At 39.3% G+C, this 19,829-nt stretch overlaps 1 protein-coding gene across 1 annotated transcript in view; it reads right to left on the bottom strand.

The window, feature by feature from the left end:
• Positions 1 to 492: 492 nt before the first annotated feature.
• Positions 493 to 19,829, bottom strand: part of GIPC2 (GIPC PDZ domain containing family member 2) — a 79,861-nt gene continuing 60,524 nt past the window's right edge. The window contains exons 4-6 of the mRNA XM_047086020.1: positions 19,236 to 19,342; positions 12,889 to 12,970; positions 493 to 638 (exon numbers count right to left, since the gene is read on the bottom strand). Coding sequence (XP_046941976.1) covers positions 493 to 638; positions 12,889 to 12,970; positions 19,236 to 19,342 — 335 coding nt within the window. The remainder of the gene's footprint in view (positions 639 to 12,888; positions 12,971 to 19,235; positions 19,343 to 19,829) is intronic.

Consider the following 19,829-nt stretch of genomic DNA (forward strand, 5'->3'; position numbering starts at 1 on the left):
TGGATTAAAGAAACAATGCTTCTAGACCTATAGGTGGCATAATTCACACTTCGCTTCCTGAACATATCCTGCTCAGGCTGGTATAACAAAATGAAGATGCTACAAAACAAATCAAACTCTAATCCTAGTTTCACTGCATTAAGATATTGAAAATGAGCTACAGACCTATTGCAATCAATGACTTCTATGTGGAAAAGAAAACATGGGTTAATGTGGAGCAAAATCATCTCTCTAGAAATACTCCCTAAAACTTACTTTAAAAAGACTCTTGAATGAATATTTAAATTGATATTTTAGGTAAATTATCTTAAGAATAGCACATATGAAACTGCATTAGAAGATACCCAGAAACCAAAATTATATTTCAAAGAAGGTATTTCATACACATAAGACCAAACCAGAGTCCGTAACAGTGTCTAAAAACAGATCTTATGGGATTTCAAAAAAGGAAGAATGGTTCATTTCTCCAGAGATGGATCATCCACATCATAATCATTCTCGTTTCACATCACCGATGGCTCCCCAAACATCAAAGAGAAATTCATCTGGGAACGCAAAGTCTCCAAGAGTTTCGTCAAGTGCCACAGCAAATTCATCTGGATTACCTTTGTCCTTTCCAGCTTCAAACATTGTGGTAGCTATCAAAAACAATTTTTAAAAATTAATGACACATGCAACAACATCACAGATTGGAGAAAAATGGCACCAGGAAAATTACTTTCTAAATGTAACATGCATAGATATATTTCTAGTACAAGTTATAACATTAACATTCTATCATATCAAGGTAGCAAATATATTTTTAAACAATCTGTCCCCTGCAGCCAGATTTGCAGCTGTCCTGTCCTCTCCTCCACCTTGGAGCCCATCAGTCAGGAACCACTGCTAATCCTATGGGCGTGACAAGAGCTCCTGAAAGAAAACCCTGTGGCTAAGCCTGCTGGGAAACTCCAAGTACATCATCCCTCCCCCATCTCTTCACAGCCACTAGCTCTACCAGTACTCCACTCTTAACTAGAATGGAATCTAGTCCTCCCGGCCCCTCAAAAGAAAAAAGACAAAGGATGACAATTTGCAATGGGAAAATCAAGCTACGGAGAAGAGGAGAAAGGTATCTATCTACTTGTGGAATCAAGGTAACTTTTTCTGAGCCCCTTTCTTGTTTAAGATAGAAAGAGGAAGTGGTGCCCTTATTCTGTTTTTCCAGTAAATTACCTGGGCCCCATATCTTATGTCTGGGAACCAACATCTCCAGGAGTACATATTCCCATGGAACCTGCCCAAACTAGCTGGGAACCCATGAGGCTCAGGTGTTTTTGTTGTTGTTGTTGTTTCCCCTCAGCCCCCTATAAACACTAGTAACTAGAAAGAGACAATGTAGATGTGATATGGGACTTGGGTGAAGAACCTACAGGGAAAAAAGAAACACCAAAACTCAGCATCTCCTTTCCTCCCAGGTTAAGGTTAAACAAATCAACAGTTGTAGAATTTCTCTGAATGAGCCAAGAGGTCTGGTCTTTCAGCTAAAATCTACTAGGGCTCTTAAGAGCATTTAAGAACTGTGTCTTGCCTTAAACAGTTCTGTACTGACACAGACTGAAGGGAAGGAGAAGATCTGGCTCAAAGAAGGGCACCACAATCAGAGCAGAAGTGGGATGTGGCTGGAGTGACTCCATGCAGGGATGAAAGAAGCTTCCACATGGCCAAACAACCTGGTGGCAGATGGAGAGTCCAGGTGTGGTAAGGAAGGCATGGAGGTTGAGCAGGAGGGAAGAGAAGGAGAAGACAGCAGCTACAATGATGATTGGTCACACACTTGGAGAATAATCACCTACATATATATATTAAGAATATTGGGAGCCAGATTTGTCACTGCCAGAAAAAGTTAAACAGGGAAAGGGGAAAACTAGAATGAATCCTGTGGAACAGAACTCAAGAGACCAATGGAGACATATTTCAATAGAGAGATTTAGACACCCAGATAGCAAGAAGCACACAAAGCACCCAGAACTTGGCTCTTAAACACCTTTCTCCACTAGAAAGAATCAGAGTTCACAGGAGAAATGGCTGATTCCAGGATTGGAGCAGGCAAAGTAAAATTATGAACCAAGAGTAGCTAATCTTATGCCAGAAGGTAAGAAACCATCAACAACTGGTGAGAACATGAAAAAGACACAGAAGTCAAAGTGACAGAGACCCCATCGACCAGACCAGGGATAATTTAAGCAACAAATTAAGTGGCAATGTTAATAGATTATAATCCCATTGAACAAAACATGAAACCATAAATCCACAATGAAATGACTGATAAATAGATTGAAGGAAGGTAGGAACATGAGGAATAGGATATTTACATAGTTTCAAAATCTCTTTCCACCAAATACTTATTAAGAAGAGAATAACTTTATGGTGGAGACAATTATCAAACATCACCGTAAATCAACAATATGAATATCAGAAATAGAACAAATCAAGTCCTATGCCTCCCAATAAGATGTAATGAAAAGAATCTAATAATCCAGTGAATAAATGGGCAAAAGACACGAATAGACACTTCTCCAAAGAAGACATCCAGATGGCCAACCGACACATGAAAAAATGCTCCACATCACTCATCATCAGGGAAATACAAATCAAAACCACCATGAGAGATCATCTCACACCTGTCAGAATGACTAACACTAACAACTCAGGCAACAACAGATGTTGGCGAGGATGCAGAGAAAGAGGATCTCTTTTGCGCTGCTGGTGGGAATGCAAGCTGGTGCAGCCACTCTGGAAAACAGTATGGAGGTTCCTTAAAAAATTAAAAACAGAACTACCCTACGACCCAGCAATTGCACTACTAGGTATTTATCCACGGGATACAGGTATGCTGTTTCGAAGGGACACATGCACCCCATCTTTATAGCAGCACTATCAACAACAGCCAAAGTATGGAAAGAGCCCAAATGTCCATCGATGGAAGAATGGATAAAGAAAATGTGGTGTGTGTGTGTGTGTGTGTGTATATATCATATATATATATATATATATATATATATATATATATGATATATATATACACACATACACAACGGGGTATTACTCGGCAATCAAAAAGAATGAAATCTTGCCATTTGCAACTATGTGGATGGAACTGGAGGGTATTATGCTAAGTGAAATTAGAGAAAGACAAATATCATGACTTCATTCATATGAGGACTTTAAAAGACAAAACAGATGAACATAAGGGAAGGGAAACAAAAATAATATAAAAACAGGGAGGGGGACAAAACAGAAGAGACTCATAAATATGGAGAACAAACAGAGGGTTACTGGAGGGGTTGTGGGAAGGGGGATGGGCTAAATGGGTAAGGGGCACTAAGGAATCTACTCCTGAAATCATTGTTGAACTATACGCTAATTTGGATGTAAATTAAAAAAATAAAACTTACAAAACAAAAAAAAGAATAGAGCACATATTTGATATTTCTGCCAGAGGTATAACCTGAATGCAATTCAGAAAAAAAAAATCAGGCAAACCAGAATTGAGGAGCATTCTATAAAATAACTGGTTTGTACCCTCCAAAAGCATCAAGATCATGAAAATCAAGAGTGGGAAACGATTCCAAATTGTTATAAAAGTAACACATGATTTTCCACATGTCCTTCTATAACAGATATTATTTAGTAAAACATAAGATCTGAGTTTAGATGGTAATGATGTATCAATGTTAATTTCATGATTCATGGTTATATTGTGACTAGATAGGAGAATATCTTTGTTTACAGGAAATATGCACTAAAGTATCTGGGGGCAATGAATATCATTAATTTATTCCCAAATGGTTCAAGAGTAAAAAGTCTTTGTATTTATAACCTTCCTCTAAGTTTAAGATTGCTTCAAAAATATTTTTATAAAGCAGTAATGAACTGACTTTCTCATCATTGTCCCCCCCACCCCCCTTACCTTGCCTCAGCCCTGACCCAGAAGCTACTGCATTTACCATCAATCCAGAAACAAACACTTCAAAGAAGAGCATCCGTCAGCTGGACCTGCTACTCCAGCCAAAGCATTTTGCCAAGTTTATTAAAACTTTTATATATAGGGGCGCCTGGGTGGCGCAGTCGGTTAAGCGTCCGACTTCAGCCAGGTCACGATCTCGCGGTCTGTGAGTTCGAGCCCCGCGTCAGGCTCTGGGCTGATGGCTCAGAGCCTGGAGCCTGTTTCCGATTCTGTGTCTCCCTCTCTCTCTGCCCCTCCCCCGTTCATGCTCTGTCTCTCTCTGTCCCAAAAATAAATAAACGTTGAAAAAAAAAATAAATTAAAAAAAAAAACTTTTATATATAGATCTTAAACGATATGCAACACTAGCCAGGCAGGATATAGTGAAGCAAAGATTCAGATACACTGGCTTAACTTCGTAAGTTTGGCTTTTGAAAAACAATTTGGCAGCAGATATGATCAAAATCCTTAAAAATGTTCTCATTCTTTAATCTACTAACATTGTCCACTTCTGGGAGCCTACACTTTTTTTCTTCCAGTTTTATTGAGATATAATTGATATACATCACTAAGTTTAAGGTGTACAGTATAGTGATTTGACTTACATATATTGTAAAATGATTACAGTAAATTTACTTAATACCCATCACACCTCATATAGATATAAAAAAAAGGAAAATTTTTTTCCTGTGAGAACACTTAGGATTTACTCGCTTAACAGCTTTCCTATATGTCATGCTTCAATGTTAACTATACTGTCATGTTGTACATATAACCCTAGTACTTATTCATAACTGGAATTCTGTACCTTATGACAACTTTCTTTCAATTCCCTCTCCTCTCTCACCTGCCTCCAGTAACCACAAATCTAGTCTCTTTTTCTAGGAGTAGAAGAGAGGAGGTTTCTTTGGGAGGAAGGGGTCTTTATTGTGTGGTTGTTGGCTTTTTTTTTAGATTCCACATATAAGGGAGACCATACAGTATGTATTTGTCTTTCTCTGTATGACTACTCCACTTAGCATAATGCCTTGAGATCTGTCAATGTTGTACAAATGGAAGGATTTTCTCCTCTTTTTACAGCTGAATATATTCCATGGTGCATATATACCACAACTTCTTTATCCATTCATCTTGATAGGCACTTAGTTTGTTTCCACGTCTTGGCTATTGTGAATAATGCTGCAATGAACATGGGAGTGCAAGTATTTCTTCAACATAGTGTTTTTATTTCTTTTGGATATACAGGAATCTAACTTCTTTAAAAATCTTAGAAACAGAGAGATGCCTGGGTGGCTCAGTCGGTTGAGTGGCTGGCTTTGGCCCAGGTCATGATCTCACAGTTCATGAGTTCAAACCCTGCGTCGGGCTCTGTCCTGACAGCTCAGAGCCTGGAGCCTGCTTCGGATTCTGTGTCTCCCTCTCTCTCTGCCCCTCCCCAACTCATGCATGCGCATGCAAGCACTCTCTCTCAAAAATAAATAAAAACATCTAAAAATCTAAAAATGTTTTTTAATCTTAAAAACAGAATTTAGCATACAAATGGACCTAACAGTATCAAACACAAAAACAAAACCTAAGATGCAGAATCATTAAGTTCTCTCTGCACAATGAATTCTAGTAGATGAAATACTTGATGAAATATTTTGAAATCATTTTTAAACAGTATTTATTATTAGAATAACTCTAATAAGCTGGGGATAGTTTTTCATCTTAACATTTACTGAGAAAGCAACATAAATTTTATATTACAATCACAACTACATTTTTACAAAATCTCTATATAGGATGGATAAATGGAGAAGTAGGTGATGAAGAGATTAGAGTAAATTAACAGAATCTTTTAACTCCGCTATATGTCTGAAAATCCTAACAAAACATTAGAAAGAGGACTTCTACACAGACAAGGGAAAAATACTTAAAATACAGTAGACACAGTCAAACTGGAGAGAAAGATTGTTTTTTAAGTTAAGAAAAGTGGAGAGCTGCCCTGAGCATGCATTTTCACACAGAGAAGCCAAGGGCTCAGGAAACAGTACTTTATTGATATTCCCCCATAAACCTGGAGGGTTCTCCCTGTGTCTCTCTTCTCCTTAGGTTGTCTTGCCTTGGCGATTTTAGCCACAACCATGACCTTGCAGAAAAATCCTAAACCTTTACTTCCATCCCTGACTTCTCTCATGAGTTCCAAATACCTGTTACTGAGTAAGTGGTAGACAAGTCTTCCTAGGTGTTCTGTGAGTAAATCAACCAGCATGTCCAGAAACCAAACCTCCTCCTCCCAGCAATGAAGAAATTGCTACTCTTTCTACTGTCTCCACTGTCATTCGTGGTGCACACATTCTCCCCGTTACAGCTCTCTTCTTGTGCCTGTGGACCACACATGCCTCCCCTCAGTTGCACCTCTGCACTCTGCTGTACTCTCTGATCTGCTCCTTTACAATTCACTCCCATGGCCACCCATGTTGTTTCCTTAACCTCCAAGTCCGGGCAGCACCATCCCCAGAGATACAATAGATTTATCTTCCTAAAGCACAGTGTGGATCCTATTAGACAATGAGACAAAAGGACCAGAAAGCTCCTTTCCATCTCAAAGACTGTCTGCATCATTCCCATATATAAAAATACTCCTTGGGTCACCAATGCTTACTTACAAACACCAAACTCTAGTCTGGCATTCTCATCCAAAGCACCCTTGGCTCCCACTTGGCTGTACTTCTCTACACTAACGCTACGCCCTAGTGAATCTGACCACTCAAACCACCACCATCCCTCCTTCCTGCCTTTACCCAGGATAACCTACTCCTAATCACCAGCTCCACTGTCAGAATCCTTTCTCTCCTTGGAGGCTCCTTCCTCCAGGAAGTCCCATGTCCACAACTGAAAGTGATATCTGCATTCCCCAAAGCCTTCTGCCAGTGCCCCTCATATTTGAATGTACAAGCAAATTGCCTGGGACCTTGGCGAAATGCAGGTTCTGGTCCAGAAGCTCTGCTGCAAGGCCTGCGAGTCTACATTTCCAACAACTGACAGGTAATGCCAGTCCCCAGACCACATGTTGAGTGATAAGGTCTTACAGTGCATATTTAACATTGCTCTGTATTGTCATCATTTCCACCTCTGTATCTTCTCTCCTTTTAAGACAATAAACTCCCAACAGATCTTGAATAGCTCCTGAGTCTTTCATGCCCACAGGAATTAGTTCAGTGTCTTAGACACAGTACATGCTGGTAGGTGCACAGGTACAGGCGGAGGCTTTGTAATTACACTTAAGAAATTTTTTAAGGTTTATTTGATAGAGAGGGACAGAGAGCAGGAGAGGAACAGAGCAAGGGAGAGAAAGAATCCCAAGCAGGCTCTCCACTGTCAGCATGGAGCCTGACACTAGGCTAGAACCCATGAACCGTGAGATCATGACCTGAGTCAAAACCACGAGTCGGACACTTAACCAACTGAGCCACCCAGGTGCCCCTACACTTAAATAATTTTTACACTGGCACAGGTAACATGCATTGGAGAAAGCAAAGCCCAGAACTCTGGTCCTGTAGCCAGGCTGTGAAAGAGTAAACAAAACCTGAAGTATTGTAAAAGTAGGACTCGAGTTTAGAATTTTGCTTAGTCTACCGTTTTAAATATTTCTCAGACTCCACACACAGCATCTATTGAGACCGTTACCTGAAGATTTTACTACCATTTGGGTCAAATACAACCTGACTGAGGAAGAAAGAAGATGCACACAGAAGATACAAGAAAATCTACACACCATTCAGAAACAGAAACTAACAATGTAGATAAATGATGCTCTTAAACCGGGGACACAATGACAAGGATCAGATGTTCCCTGACAATGAGTCAACCAAGCTGTCACACACATACACATACCCACTTGACTATAAGAGACAACTTGGCACATGGCTGTTTGACACTTCAGGAAGCTCAGCAGCATTGTCTAGGCCACTGAGCCCAGAAATGATATAGTCTCAACCTTGCCCACTCTGACTTGCAACCTCTGGTTTAAGCTCCTTAGTTACAAAATGAGAAAAATGACGGTCTAAGATGCCCATACCACAACTTCACGATCCCAGCTGTATAATCTCACTCATGCACTCGTGATGGCACTGCAGAAAAATAAAACTTCCGCCCTAACTACAGTCCCAGAGTTGGTCAGACCTCCAGTTATGCAGTCCTACCTCTATCATCACTACTACTGTTACTAGTAATAATTACCAGTGATTACTGCTAAAAATGGTAATAGCTATACCTATAATTTATTATGTAACAGGAACTTTATACATATTATTTAATGATCCCACAGTTCGTGAGTTCAAGCCCCACGTTGGGCTCTGTGCTGACAGCTCAGAGCCTAGAGCCTACTTCTGTGTCTCCGTCTCTCTCTGCCCCTCCACCACCCCAGCTCACGCACACATGTGCTCTCTCAAAAATAAACATTAAAAAGATTTTTTTTTAATTTATACATATGATTTAATGCAATGTGTTAGCAACCCGATAAGGTTTTTATTTTACCCTTTTTATAAAAATGTGAACATTAGGCTCAAAGTTTAACAAATTTGCCCAGGAGCTAAAGCATCAAACTAATGGAGTTAGGACTCATACTTTCTGTGAATTCACTATTTTTGTGCCTCTCAAAGGACAGTCAACAAGCATTTACCAAATATTTACTCTAGGAGAGCTACTGTAGTAGGAGTGGAGATTAAAAACAAAGTATCAGCCTTCAAAGAACTCCTGGTATGGTAGAAATAACAAAAATATCAATTAGGCAGTTTCACTGTTGTGTTAGAAACACTATATGTAATACAGTGTTTCATAAGTCTTTTTAAAAACACAGTAATTTGCTGTATGAATTTTCAAAGAAATTAAGAATGGAGCATGCACTAAAACATGTATGAAATCTGGCTAATGAATAAAGTATAAACATAAATTTTCAACATCCTTGCACGAAAAGTAAACTAGTATAATTTTATCCTTTTGATTAAAAACTATCTTTAAAAGAAAAGCAAAATGAAACTCAAGCAAAATGAAGCACTTTTTATAAAGTTATATCACATTAACATGACAGCTACTAAAATATTTTTTGTCTGTAACATATCTGCAATAATACTTAACACCCGAATACTATCTGGGAGAAAAAGAAAATTGTACTGAAAGAGTCGAATTGTTAGACTACATATAGCAGCTAAGTGCTGCCCTCTAGTGGCCATTTTGAAAATATCTTTATATCCTTCCCACAACTGAATTTAACATCATTTATTACCAACAAACTTATTTTGGTACTATAGGTCAATCTACATTTTCCACTAAGTTTTTAAATACTTAAAGCTTTTAAACATAATATAGTATTTCAGATGAAAAATCCTGGTATCAAAATCCCAGAACTGAATCTCAGCTCAACTTGTTAGCTGACTTTGGGTAAGTTACCAAACTTCTCTACATCTGTTTTCAAATCTATAAAATGACACATAGCAGTATTAAATAAAGATGTCATAACCACTGTTAGCCATTAAACCTGTAGTTGTATTTCCTTCAATTGAGGGTCTTTAGCACTTATTTTCCTTAAGGCTTTTCATAAATAATCCATTTCAAGCAACTCAAGACAGGAGTTAAACATCAAAAACACAACCAATGTTGAATATGGTTTCTTATTAATGAAAATCTATTTCATTGGCTTTATCTGAGAAGGATGACTTTCTATAGTGTTGTTTTGAATTCACTGAATAAAATCATCTTAAGAATATAATTATCTCTATTAAAACACCATTATTGTATATTTTTAAAAGAACTAAGAAATATTTTATGAGAAAAAATTACTTAGAATCTATCATTCAAATTTCCTTTCCACACATTCCTGGATCCCTTAATAAATTAGAAGTCCTAAAATTCTGACATTGCTAGGGTGATCTCCAAACTCCTAAATCAGTATCAGAACATATTATAGTTGTATATATAATTTACACAGTTGCCTTAACTTATATGAAACTTATAGGATACAACTTTTCATTAAGTTAGGTCAATCACATATAAGGCGTCACAGGACTCAAAATCTTCCAGACTCCATTCTCCCCTAAGGATAACATTCCAAGGCAACACATATGGGCATTGGGTCAGTTGAAAAGTCATAATTCACAGATTAACTTTATAACCAAACAAAGCACTGTCTCCTTCGGGGTTACTTCCTAAACTCATTTCAATTATTTTCCATTTTCAAGTGGTAAATACATCCCAATGCTTTTTGAGGATAGTGTTTTGGTTTTAGTCATTTTACTGCCATATTACTTTTTTCATTTTTTAATGTAAATTTATACTAACAACTCCAGAGTAACATGATGTCAATGCAATTTTAAGACTGAACATTTCTGAATGCTAAGAACACTGAGAATAGCAAGCAAATATATTCATTTGTCTGTTGAATCAGTGTCACAATTGTGATTTGTACTTCATGCTAATCATATCTGAATAATGACAGAAATTCCTAATTTAACAATGGTTTACATTCTTCAAATAATTACTTTCCTTAAACTTTACCTCCCTAGATGACTGATCACATTGGTAATCATGTATAATGATAATGACTTTCCATGTCATTGGAGGAATTTGTTACAGATGACTAACTTTACAATGGGATTACAAGTTAATTTACAAGGAATTTGTGAGCAATGTTTAGTGCACTGAATTTTTCAGAGTAAAAGAAACTGATTCCTAAAGAACTGCTTCTTAATTCACTCATAATTACTCCACTGTCCAATTGTTCTTCCATGTATACTTGTATATATTTAATAACAAAAGAGCAAAACTTATTTATTCCCAATTTATACTTAAGTAATATAAGGCCTGTACCCCAAAATTTTTTTTAATTTTTGAGAGAGAGAGAGAGAGAGACAGAGACAGACAGCACGCACACATGCATGAGTAGAGGAGGGACAAAGAGATGGCAAGAGAATCCATCCCAAGCAGGCTCTAGCTGTCAACACAGAGCCTAAGATGGGGCTCAATCTCATGAACCACACGGGATCATGACCTGAGCTGAAACCAAGAGTAGGACGCTTAACCAACTGAGCCACCCAGGCACCCCTGGCCTATTCCCAAAATTAAGTTCTAAAGACAGTTTTAAATTGTCCCCTGTGAAAAGTGTGGTTCTCCTAAATTTGAGTTCATCAAGATCTAGCATTGATATGCTAGTTTCTGAATAGTATAATATTCAGTTATATGGTTTGAAAACTTCTCAGCTTCTCTTCTCAATATAGAGATTATTTTTCCAACAATAAGAGCACAGCCATTTCTAAATCCCCTTTGTCTTCATTTGCATAATTTCCATAGACCTACCTCACACAAATCTGTTTTTCCAAATGCAAAAAGGTTGAGAAAAATTTTAAGACCCTGGCTTTCTACAGGATAATTTCACCTTTAACTTCTTGTCTGTGTGGAGCAAGTATCTATTTCATGCAAATTTTATATTCTGAACCAAGGAACTAAAAAAGAATATCAATTTTTCTTAAGTTACAGGCAGCATCTGTATGTCCAACACAGAAATTTTATTTTAGGTCAGACAGGCAGGAAAAAATAAGAATAGACTCTATAGGAAAAAAGGAAGGTGAGTTAAAGTAGAAAAGGAAGAATGAGTTTCAAATACTCTACCTGAGCCACAGTAAAACACTTTAATTGGCAGCAGGTAAACCTAACAGTCCAAGTCTTTGGCTTAAAAAATTTTATTAAGTAGCTGATCCAAACAACACGTGTGTGCACGCACACTCACACACCGATGCATATAGACACAAACCACATCACCACAGTGTGCATTACTCTTTCGTCATCCAGCATCCATCTGCCCTTCTCAAAGGCACATTTTCCTGGCTTCTACATGGGAAAGGCCAGGACTTTGACCAGCTCAACCCTAGTATTCCAGTCACTCTCAGCTCCAGAGCTGGAGCATTTGACCCAGATCTAACCATCCTGCCCCCTGCACCCAAAAACTGCTGCCTCAGTGACCCAATCAAGCCAATCAGAGTCAATCCTCAGCATTTTGTTCGAATGACTTGGAAAAGGTCTTCCCTCTTTCCCATCATGCTTGACACTAAGTGGTAGAGGATGAAGCCATGGCCATCATTTGGACTCCATGAGGGAGGGCCTGAAGTTGCCAGAGGACACTAGGTAGGGGAGCCTAAAATGCAGCCCAAATGAAAAGAAGAGAAACCACATCCTGGTGATAGCCTAAGAACTCCAGGTCTAGCCATTCTTGAAGCCAGGATCTATCTCTAGACTTTTCAGTTATAAGAACCAAATATGTCCCCCCCTTTATTCCTTAAGTCAGCTGGAATTCAGCTTGTTGTTGCTTTGTTATTTGCAATGGATAGTCTTACTTGACAAATCAAAACCCTGATATCTTAATGACGACACAAGAAATACACAGAAATTGAACTGCTCAACTGCCCTTATCAGTCATACACCAGGCATGTCCTTCCTCTTCAGATTTCCGATCCATTGTTCACAGGGTCTCAGTAATTGTATTAAGTGTGCACAACTTCGATATCCCAATATACAATTTAATTGACACAGATCTGTAGCAAAAACATTTCATGTGTCCTGTAACGAAACCTGTTCACGTATATATTTTAAATCCATAAAGCAAGCCTATGAAGGAAGGCTGTTATTACAGTTAATAGTTTGTAGATTAAAAACTTAAGTTTAGAAAAGTCGACTTGAGTCTTAATGCCTCACAGCTAGTAAATGGTAAGGGTCAGGTCTTTTCATTATTCTTTTATTACATTTTCATTATGTTTTTCTTATTCCACAAATAATTTTTATCACGAAGTATAAATGCAGGACATAAATAAGCACTAAATTCCACCAAATTAAGAACTATAAGACTTTTCAAAATAGTATAATCTTACCTAACTCAGGATCTCGAATTCCCATGTACAATTCAAGAAGATCATCAATCTTCTCAACTGCTTTTGTTTTGGCTTCAGAGGGCTTTATCAAAGACAAGAGAAAGAAGATACTATTTTATATAAAATCTCTTGAATGTTAAGGGAAGGTAAAATCTGATTTGGAGCCAGTTCATGGTTGTGTCCATCAGCTCATTTGAGTGGAAATCTATCCCCAATGTGCTCTGTAATGCAATACAAATCAATACAGTAAATACTTATTTTTAGTGTCAGCGTTAAGTGCCATGGATTCAAAGGAGAAACAGAACACAGTCTCCAAGTAGCTAACAATCCAGAAAGGGAGACAACTGTGAAAATAAATACGTAATAATAAGGAAAAATTTTAAAGGCTATAAGAGGCATCACAGACAAGGTAAACTTAAATCTCTTAGAAGTCACAGAGGACTTGAAAAAAGGTGACTTAAAAACTGTGTTTTCAGGGGTGCCTGGGTGGCTCAGTCGGTTAAGCATCTGACTTTGGCTCAGGTCATGATCTCGCTGTTCGTGAGTTCAAGCCCCACGCCAGGCTCTGTGCTGACAGCTCAGACCCTGGCACCTGCTTCTGATTCTGTGTCTCCCTCCCTCACCACCCCATCCCCTCCCTGCTTGCTTCCTAAGAAAAAAAAAAAACTGTTTTCAAAGATAAACTGGTAGAAGATAAGCAGGAGAGGTTACTGCAAATAGAAGTATTGCAAATAGGGGCACCTGGCTGGCTCAATTGGTAGAGTATGTGACTTGATTTCAGGCTTGTGAGTTCAAGCTCCACGTTGTATGTAGAGATTACTTAAAAACAAAATCTTAAAAAAACTATTGCAATAGATATGCAAAGTCTATGTGAACTCAGAGTCTGATAAAAAAGAGTATACCCAGACAGGACTTGGTCTTAGGGGTTCCTGTGTGCCATGAAAAGGGCTTTGGTCCTCATCATGCAGATGAAGGGTCTCCAAACCTTTTAATGGCTCATCCCCAGGGTAAAACATTTGTGAACATATACTCTTACTATTTTTTATTTAATTTTACTGTATTGTTGAAATAACTTTCTGGGCCCAAGATGGAGCCATGCTGTCCAAAGTGTCATGTTATCTAACTTTCTTGTCCCTGTAAATACTATGCTTGACCAGAAACGCAGTATAATCCAGTCAGCCCACCCCCAAATACAAGCGAACTCTAGGACTCCTCACACCAAACAAGATTGACTATCTAGCCCCAGACAATCAGAGATTTTCTATTTCTCTCTTACTTGTTCTTTAATCTTTACCCTACAAATCTTGTCCTCTAACCCATTTTGCAATTGTCTAAAAGGGGACTGTCCACTTCATGAATAAAGTCTGTATCACCTAAATTGTCTTTAATTTTTTTTTATTTGTGGCATTTTATTTTTATTTTTTTATGTAAGCTCTACACCCAATATGGGGCTCAAACTCATGACCCCGAGACCAAGAGTCACATGCCCTACTGATTGAACCAGCCAGGCACCCCTTCTTTAATCATTTTTTCACAGTATGCATCTTTCATAAATACATGTATTACTATATTAATGTATTATATACATTATGAAATACACAGAAATGTTATAAAAAGAGAAGATGCTGAAACAATAGTTAATTTTTATGTATTAATGGTACCAAAATATTTTTGTTCTTCCTAAAATTATTAAAGGTTAGAGTGAAAAACATGATTAGATACATTATTCTTTGAAAATCTTGGTTTAACGTTGGCAAAGTTTGTTTCTACATTCAGTTTATTTCAATACTTGGTCTTAATGGCTTCATAGCTAAAAAAGAAATTACCCAAAGATGTAAAATAATCAACTACTGGTACAGATGCAGAATTCAAGATTAGATTGTAAGAAATTCATAATGCTTTTAAGACAGTTATAAATATATGTTGCTTTGTGTTCTCCAAACTTATTAAAAATACGCATTTTATTACAAATACCATTTTATTTTTATTTCCTTGAGGATATTATTACAACTTTCTCATGTTCTTATTTATACAAACTAAGCCTTAGAAAAACAGGTACAATATACCACTCTTGCCTTCTTTATGGTGTATTTTGGATGCGCTGTGTAAATCAACAGTCCATGCAAAGTAACTTGGGTGTTCACCTTTGTAGCTAGCCAGCCATATTGTTAAGTTTTGTAATAAGTATCACTACTTCTCATACACAATTTTACCATTCCACCCCCTAAATAGCTCTTGATCTCATCACCTCCTCCCCACTCACATTCTGATTGTCTGGGTTTAGCCCTCAATTTTTTCATATTTGCAGAAGTTTCCTAATTTTTCTCCCTGCCTGCAATCTTCACCCTCTCAAACCCACCCTGCTCAACAACCCATCCCTTAGAACCAAGGGATTTTTCTAAAACACAAAACTATATTGCTCTCCTCAAAATTCTTTTTTTTTTTAACGTTTATTTTTGAGAGAGACAGAATGCGAGCAGGGGGGAGGCATGGGTAGCCGAGACAGAGGGAGACGCAGAATCTGAAACAGGCTCCAGGCTCTGAGCTGTCAGCACAGAGCCCGATGCAGGGCTCAAACTCATGACCCATGAGATCATGACCTGAGCCGAAGTCAGACACTCAACCGACCGAGTCATTCAGGCTCCCCACTCTCCTCACAATTCTTAAATGGCTTCCCCAATTCCACAGACCTTTCACATCCTTACCCAGGCCTCCTCACCCCCCAACCAGATCCCTCTAGCACCCCCAAATCCCAATCCCATGGATGCTTATAACATCCCCAAGCCCATCATTTTTTCAGGCCTAGAATACTCTTCTCCCCATCTTTAACCAACTCAACCATTTCTTTGGGATAGAAATTCCCTCCCACCTCTCCCTATCCCTGACAGCAGCTGATCAGCTCTCCTCTGACATTAACCCTATTCCTTAGTTTTTAATGGCTTCTTTCAATACTTCTCTCCCTTTAAAAGAAAAACAAGGTTTTTATTCATCTTTGTATCACCAGCACCTGGAGTATGCCTGTCTCAAGAAACACATACCAAGGGGCGCCTGGGTGGCGCAGTCGGTTAAGTGTCCGACTTCAGCCAGGTCACGATCTCGCGGTCTGTGAGTTTGAGCCCCGCGTCGGGCTCTGGGCTGATGGCTCAGAGCCTGGAGCCTGTTTCCGATTCTGTGTCTCCCTCTCTCTCTGCCCCTCCCCCGTTCGTGCTCTGTCTCTCTCTGTCCCAAAAATAAATAAAAAATGTTAAAAAAAAAAAAAAAAAAAAGAAACACATACCAAATAATTTATGAGGTATGCAGGTGGAATATCTTCCACACTTTTCAGAATCTGTGCTAGGTTATAAGGAGGTGATTTGTTTCAGATCTATAAATTCTTTAGATCATAAGTCCTTTGCACCAAATTTAACATTAGCAACAAACTAGCCTTTTCCTTTGAATTGGGCTATTTTCAATTACTCTATTTAATGAAATAGGCTATGAAAATAGGAATGGAGTTTTAAATTTTTTTTTAACATTTATTTTTGAGACACAGAGACAGAGTGCATGGAGGGGAGGGACAGAGACAGGGAGACACAGAATCCTAAGCAGGCTCCAGGCTCCAGCTGTCAGCACAGAGCCCAACTCAGGGCTCGAATTCACGAACTGTGAGATCATGACCTGAGCCAAAGTCAGACACTTAATTGAGCAACCTAGGCGCCCCTAGGAACGGAGTTTTAGAAGTTTATCTTCAAATGAATCTTTCCTACCTCCCCAGACAGATCTTCGGCCGCTCCTTTTCATCCCAACACCTTATAAACAGCAGGTACTCAACAAATACTAATTATGTTAACTAAGCAAAGATGACCCTCCTCCTGAAGTGACATCGAGTTTTCTGCCTGCCTCTGACCCCTTTGCAAGTGGTTTTAAGATCTGTCCTTTGTTCCTCACAGCCTGGACTAGAAAGCAGTGGGCATTCTCCTGGCTCCCCCTGCCAGCTCCCTCTCACTGTCTTCCACTCTCTTCCAGATTCCTCTTCTACTCAGGTTTGTTCATTCATGCAATAAACATTTACTGGCCTGCATCAATGTGCCCAAGGGTGTGCTGGACACTGGGGGCACCTGGGTGGCTCAGTTGGTTAAGCATCTGACTTAGGCTCAGGTCATGATCTCAACATCTAGGAGTCTGAGTCCACTTCAGGTGACCCCACCCCACTTTCTCTCTCTCCCCTTCTCTGCCTCTAACTCACTTGCACCCTCTCAAAAAAAAAAAAAAAAGTGCACAGGACACTGGAAAAGTAAAAACTCAGAACTACCAGATGTCACTGCCATGAGTTTTTCACATACCTCCTCAAATCTCATTTGTAAAATACTTTTGGCTCTCCCCAGTCTCTTCCTTGCCCCTTGCATCCACATCAATCCTTTCATTCACTATCCAAGACCAAGGTACCTGACTCAGAATCTTTCTCTGGATTCCCCCAAACTGACAACATCCTAGGGGACTCAAACATTTGAAAGTACAACTTTGGCCTCACGGTTCTTTGAGAGTCTGCTCCAACAAACCACCCCCATGAATGATCCTGGGCATCGTCACCTAACAAAACTCTGGGATCCCACTCTGAAAACTTGCTCACTCTGCTCTTCAAACACATGGAGAGCCCTAGGCCAATATGAACCAGCCATCTCTGGTGCCTATGCCCTGCCTGCTGGAGCTCCCTCGCCTCAGACACATTGTCTACAGGAGGACTTCATCACCACAGTCTTCCCTGGGAGAGCAGACCACCATGTGCCACCCTGAATCCTCACTACCCCTGTCATCCTTAACCCCTGCTATTCTCTCCTTTCACCCTTCCTCCCTCCATTGGTCTCTTCTCCTTTTGGTGTTTTTCACTTAAAAACTGACCAAGTCGGGGGCACCTGGGTGGCTAAGTTGGTTAGGCGTCTGACTTGAGCTCAGGTCATGATCTCGCAGTTTGTCAGTTCGAGCCCCACGTCGGGCTCTGTGCTGACAGCATAGAGCCTGGAGCCTGCTTCAGATTCTGTGTCTCCCTCTCTCTGCCCCTACCCTGCTCATGCTCAGTCTTGTCTCTCAATAATAAACAAACATTAAAAAAATTTTTTTAATAAAAAAAACACTGACCAAGTCAACCAGCAAAACCCTACTCTTCTCAAGTTTAAATAACTGTTTATTAATTCAGCAAAGATTTGCACTCCTTTGATGTGTCGGGTACTGTTCTAGGTGCTGTGGTTACAGCAATGAACAAGACCTGTGAAAAAAAGAACTAAACAGATAAGAAACAAAGATATAATGTGTCCTATTGTGCTCAGTGCTTTAAAGAAAATTAAGGGCAAGGAAGATTGGGCAGGGAGAGGAGTGTCAGGAATTGCTATTTAAGCAAGATACTCAAAGAAGGCCTTTTAGATAAAGCAATATGTGGACAGAAACCTGAAGAAGTCAAGGGAGTGAGTCACGCCTGTAAGTGGACAGGCAGAGGTAACAACAGTACAGAGACATGGAGATGGGATGTATCTGGAATATTTGGGGACAGCAAGGAGACCCATGTGGCTGAAGCAGCGAGAGCCAGGAGAGGAGAGGAGTGGTGGGCAACGAGATCAGGGAAGAAATGCAGAGTCAGATCATGTTGCTCACTCCGAGGACTTTAGCTTTTATTCTGAGTGCAATGGGAAGACACTGGAGAGTATGGAACAGAAAAGCAACCACTTGTACTTTTAATTCTGGCTGATGCGCTAAGCACAGAGGGAAAGAGGACAAGGGTAAACACAGGAAGACTGAATACAAGGCGACTGCAACATTCAAGACAAGATGTAAGTGCCTTGGGCCAGATGAGGAGGGCAGAGATGGTGACAAGTTGTTGGATTATGTTCTATTGTGGAGGTAGACCCACCAGGGTTTGCTGATAAAAGGGACATTGGTCACGAAAGACAAAAGTCAAAGGTGATGAGGAAATGTTTTACCCGAGGAGACCAGAGTTCATGAATATAGTATTTCATTATCAAAATCTCAAGTATGCCTGCTACTACCAGTGGCTCTGAGACTTTCTCTTGCCTCTCAGAGAATTCTGGTTAAGTGTTTCAGCCAGTCCAGATGTCTACAGACTCTAGCAAATGTTCTCAGCAGGTAGCTGAAGATGGCCATAGATCACAATTTCTTCTCTTGGACTTACTTATGTTTCCTTCTTAAATGCTTTCAGTAATCTTCGTATTATTTAAGTAGGCATTGAATTAAAGTCCTTGCTTTAGCGTATATGGTACCCTGTTTAATTTTGTGGCTTTGCCTTTATTTCCAGCTCTAATAAACATGAATATCCACACGTTTCCAAGCAAAATGGGAGTTAAATAAACATAACCTACCATTTCTTCCACGGTGGCAGGACCCTTTGATCTCAGGCGAAGTGTCTCCCTTCCAGTACTAATTTTTCCTGCTGAGGACTTTCCAGCTTTTGACCTTGGCTCTATTTCTATAAACATATAATAGATGGAGAAAGGTGTGTATATTCAGAAAGAATTTCAACAGATTTCTATAAATGTAAATGTATTTTCCATCATAAAACTATATACACAATTAGACATTTAATAGAAGACATGTCTTTTTTTTTTTTAATTTTTTTTTTTAACGTTTTATTTTATTTTTGGGACAGAGAGAGACAGAGCATGAACGGGGGAGGGGCAGAGAGAGAGGGAGACACAGAATCGGAAACAGGCTCCAGGCTCTGAGCCATCAGCCCAGAGCCCGACGCGGGGCTCGAACTCACGGACCGCGAGATCGTGACCTGGCTGAAGTCGGACACTTAACCGACTGCGCCACCCAGGCGCCCCTAGAAGACATGTCTTCTTATAGAATTTCCTAAAAAAAAAAAAAAATTTGCCTGCCATTGTTATTCTTATATTCCACATACAGTCTGGTTACAAAAATAAAAGGGAAATATTTTAAATATAGTTGGAAAG

Source organism: Lynx rufus, unplaced genomic scaffold (assembly GCF_022079265.1).
Source record: "Lynx rufus isolate CCGP_SWC_20201006 ecotype Redwood Valley unplaced genomic scaffold, mLynRuf1.p SCAF_2, whole genome shotgun sequence".
Taxonomy (NCBI): domain Eukaryota; kingdom Metazoa; phylum Chordata; class Mammalia; order Carnivora; family Felidae; genus Lynx; species Lynx rufus.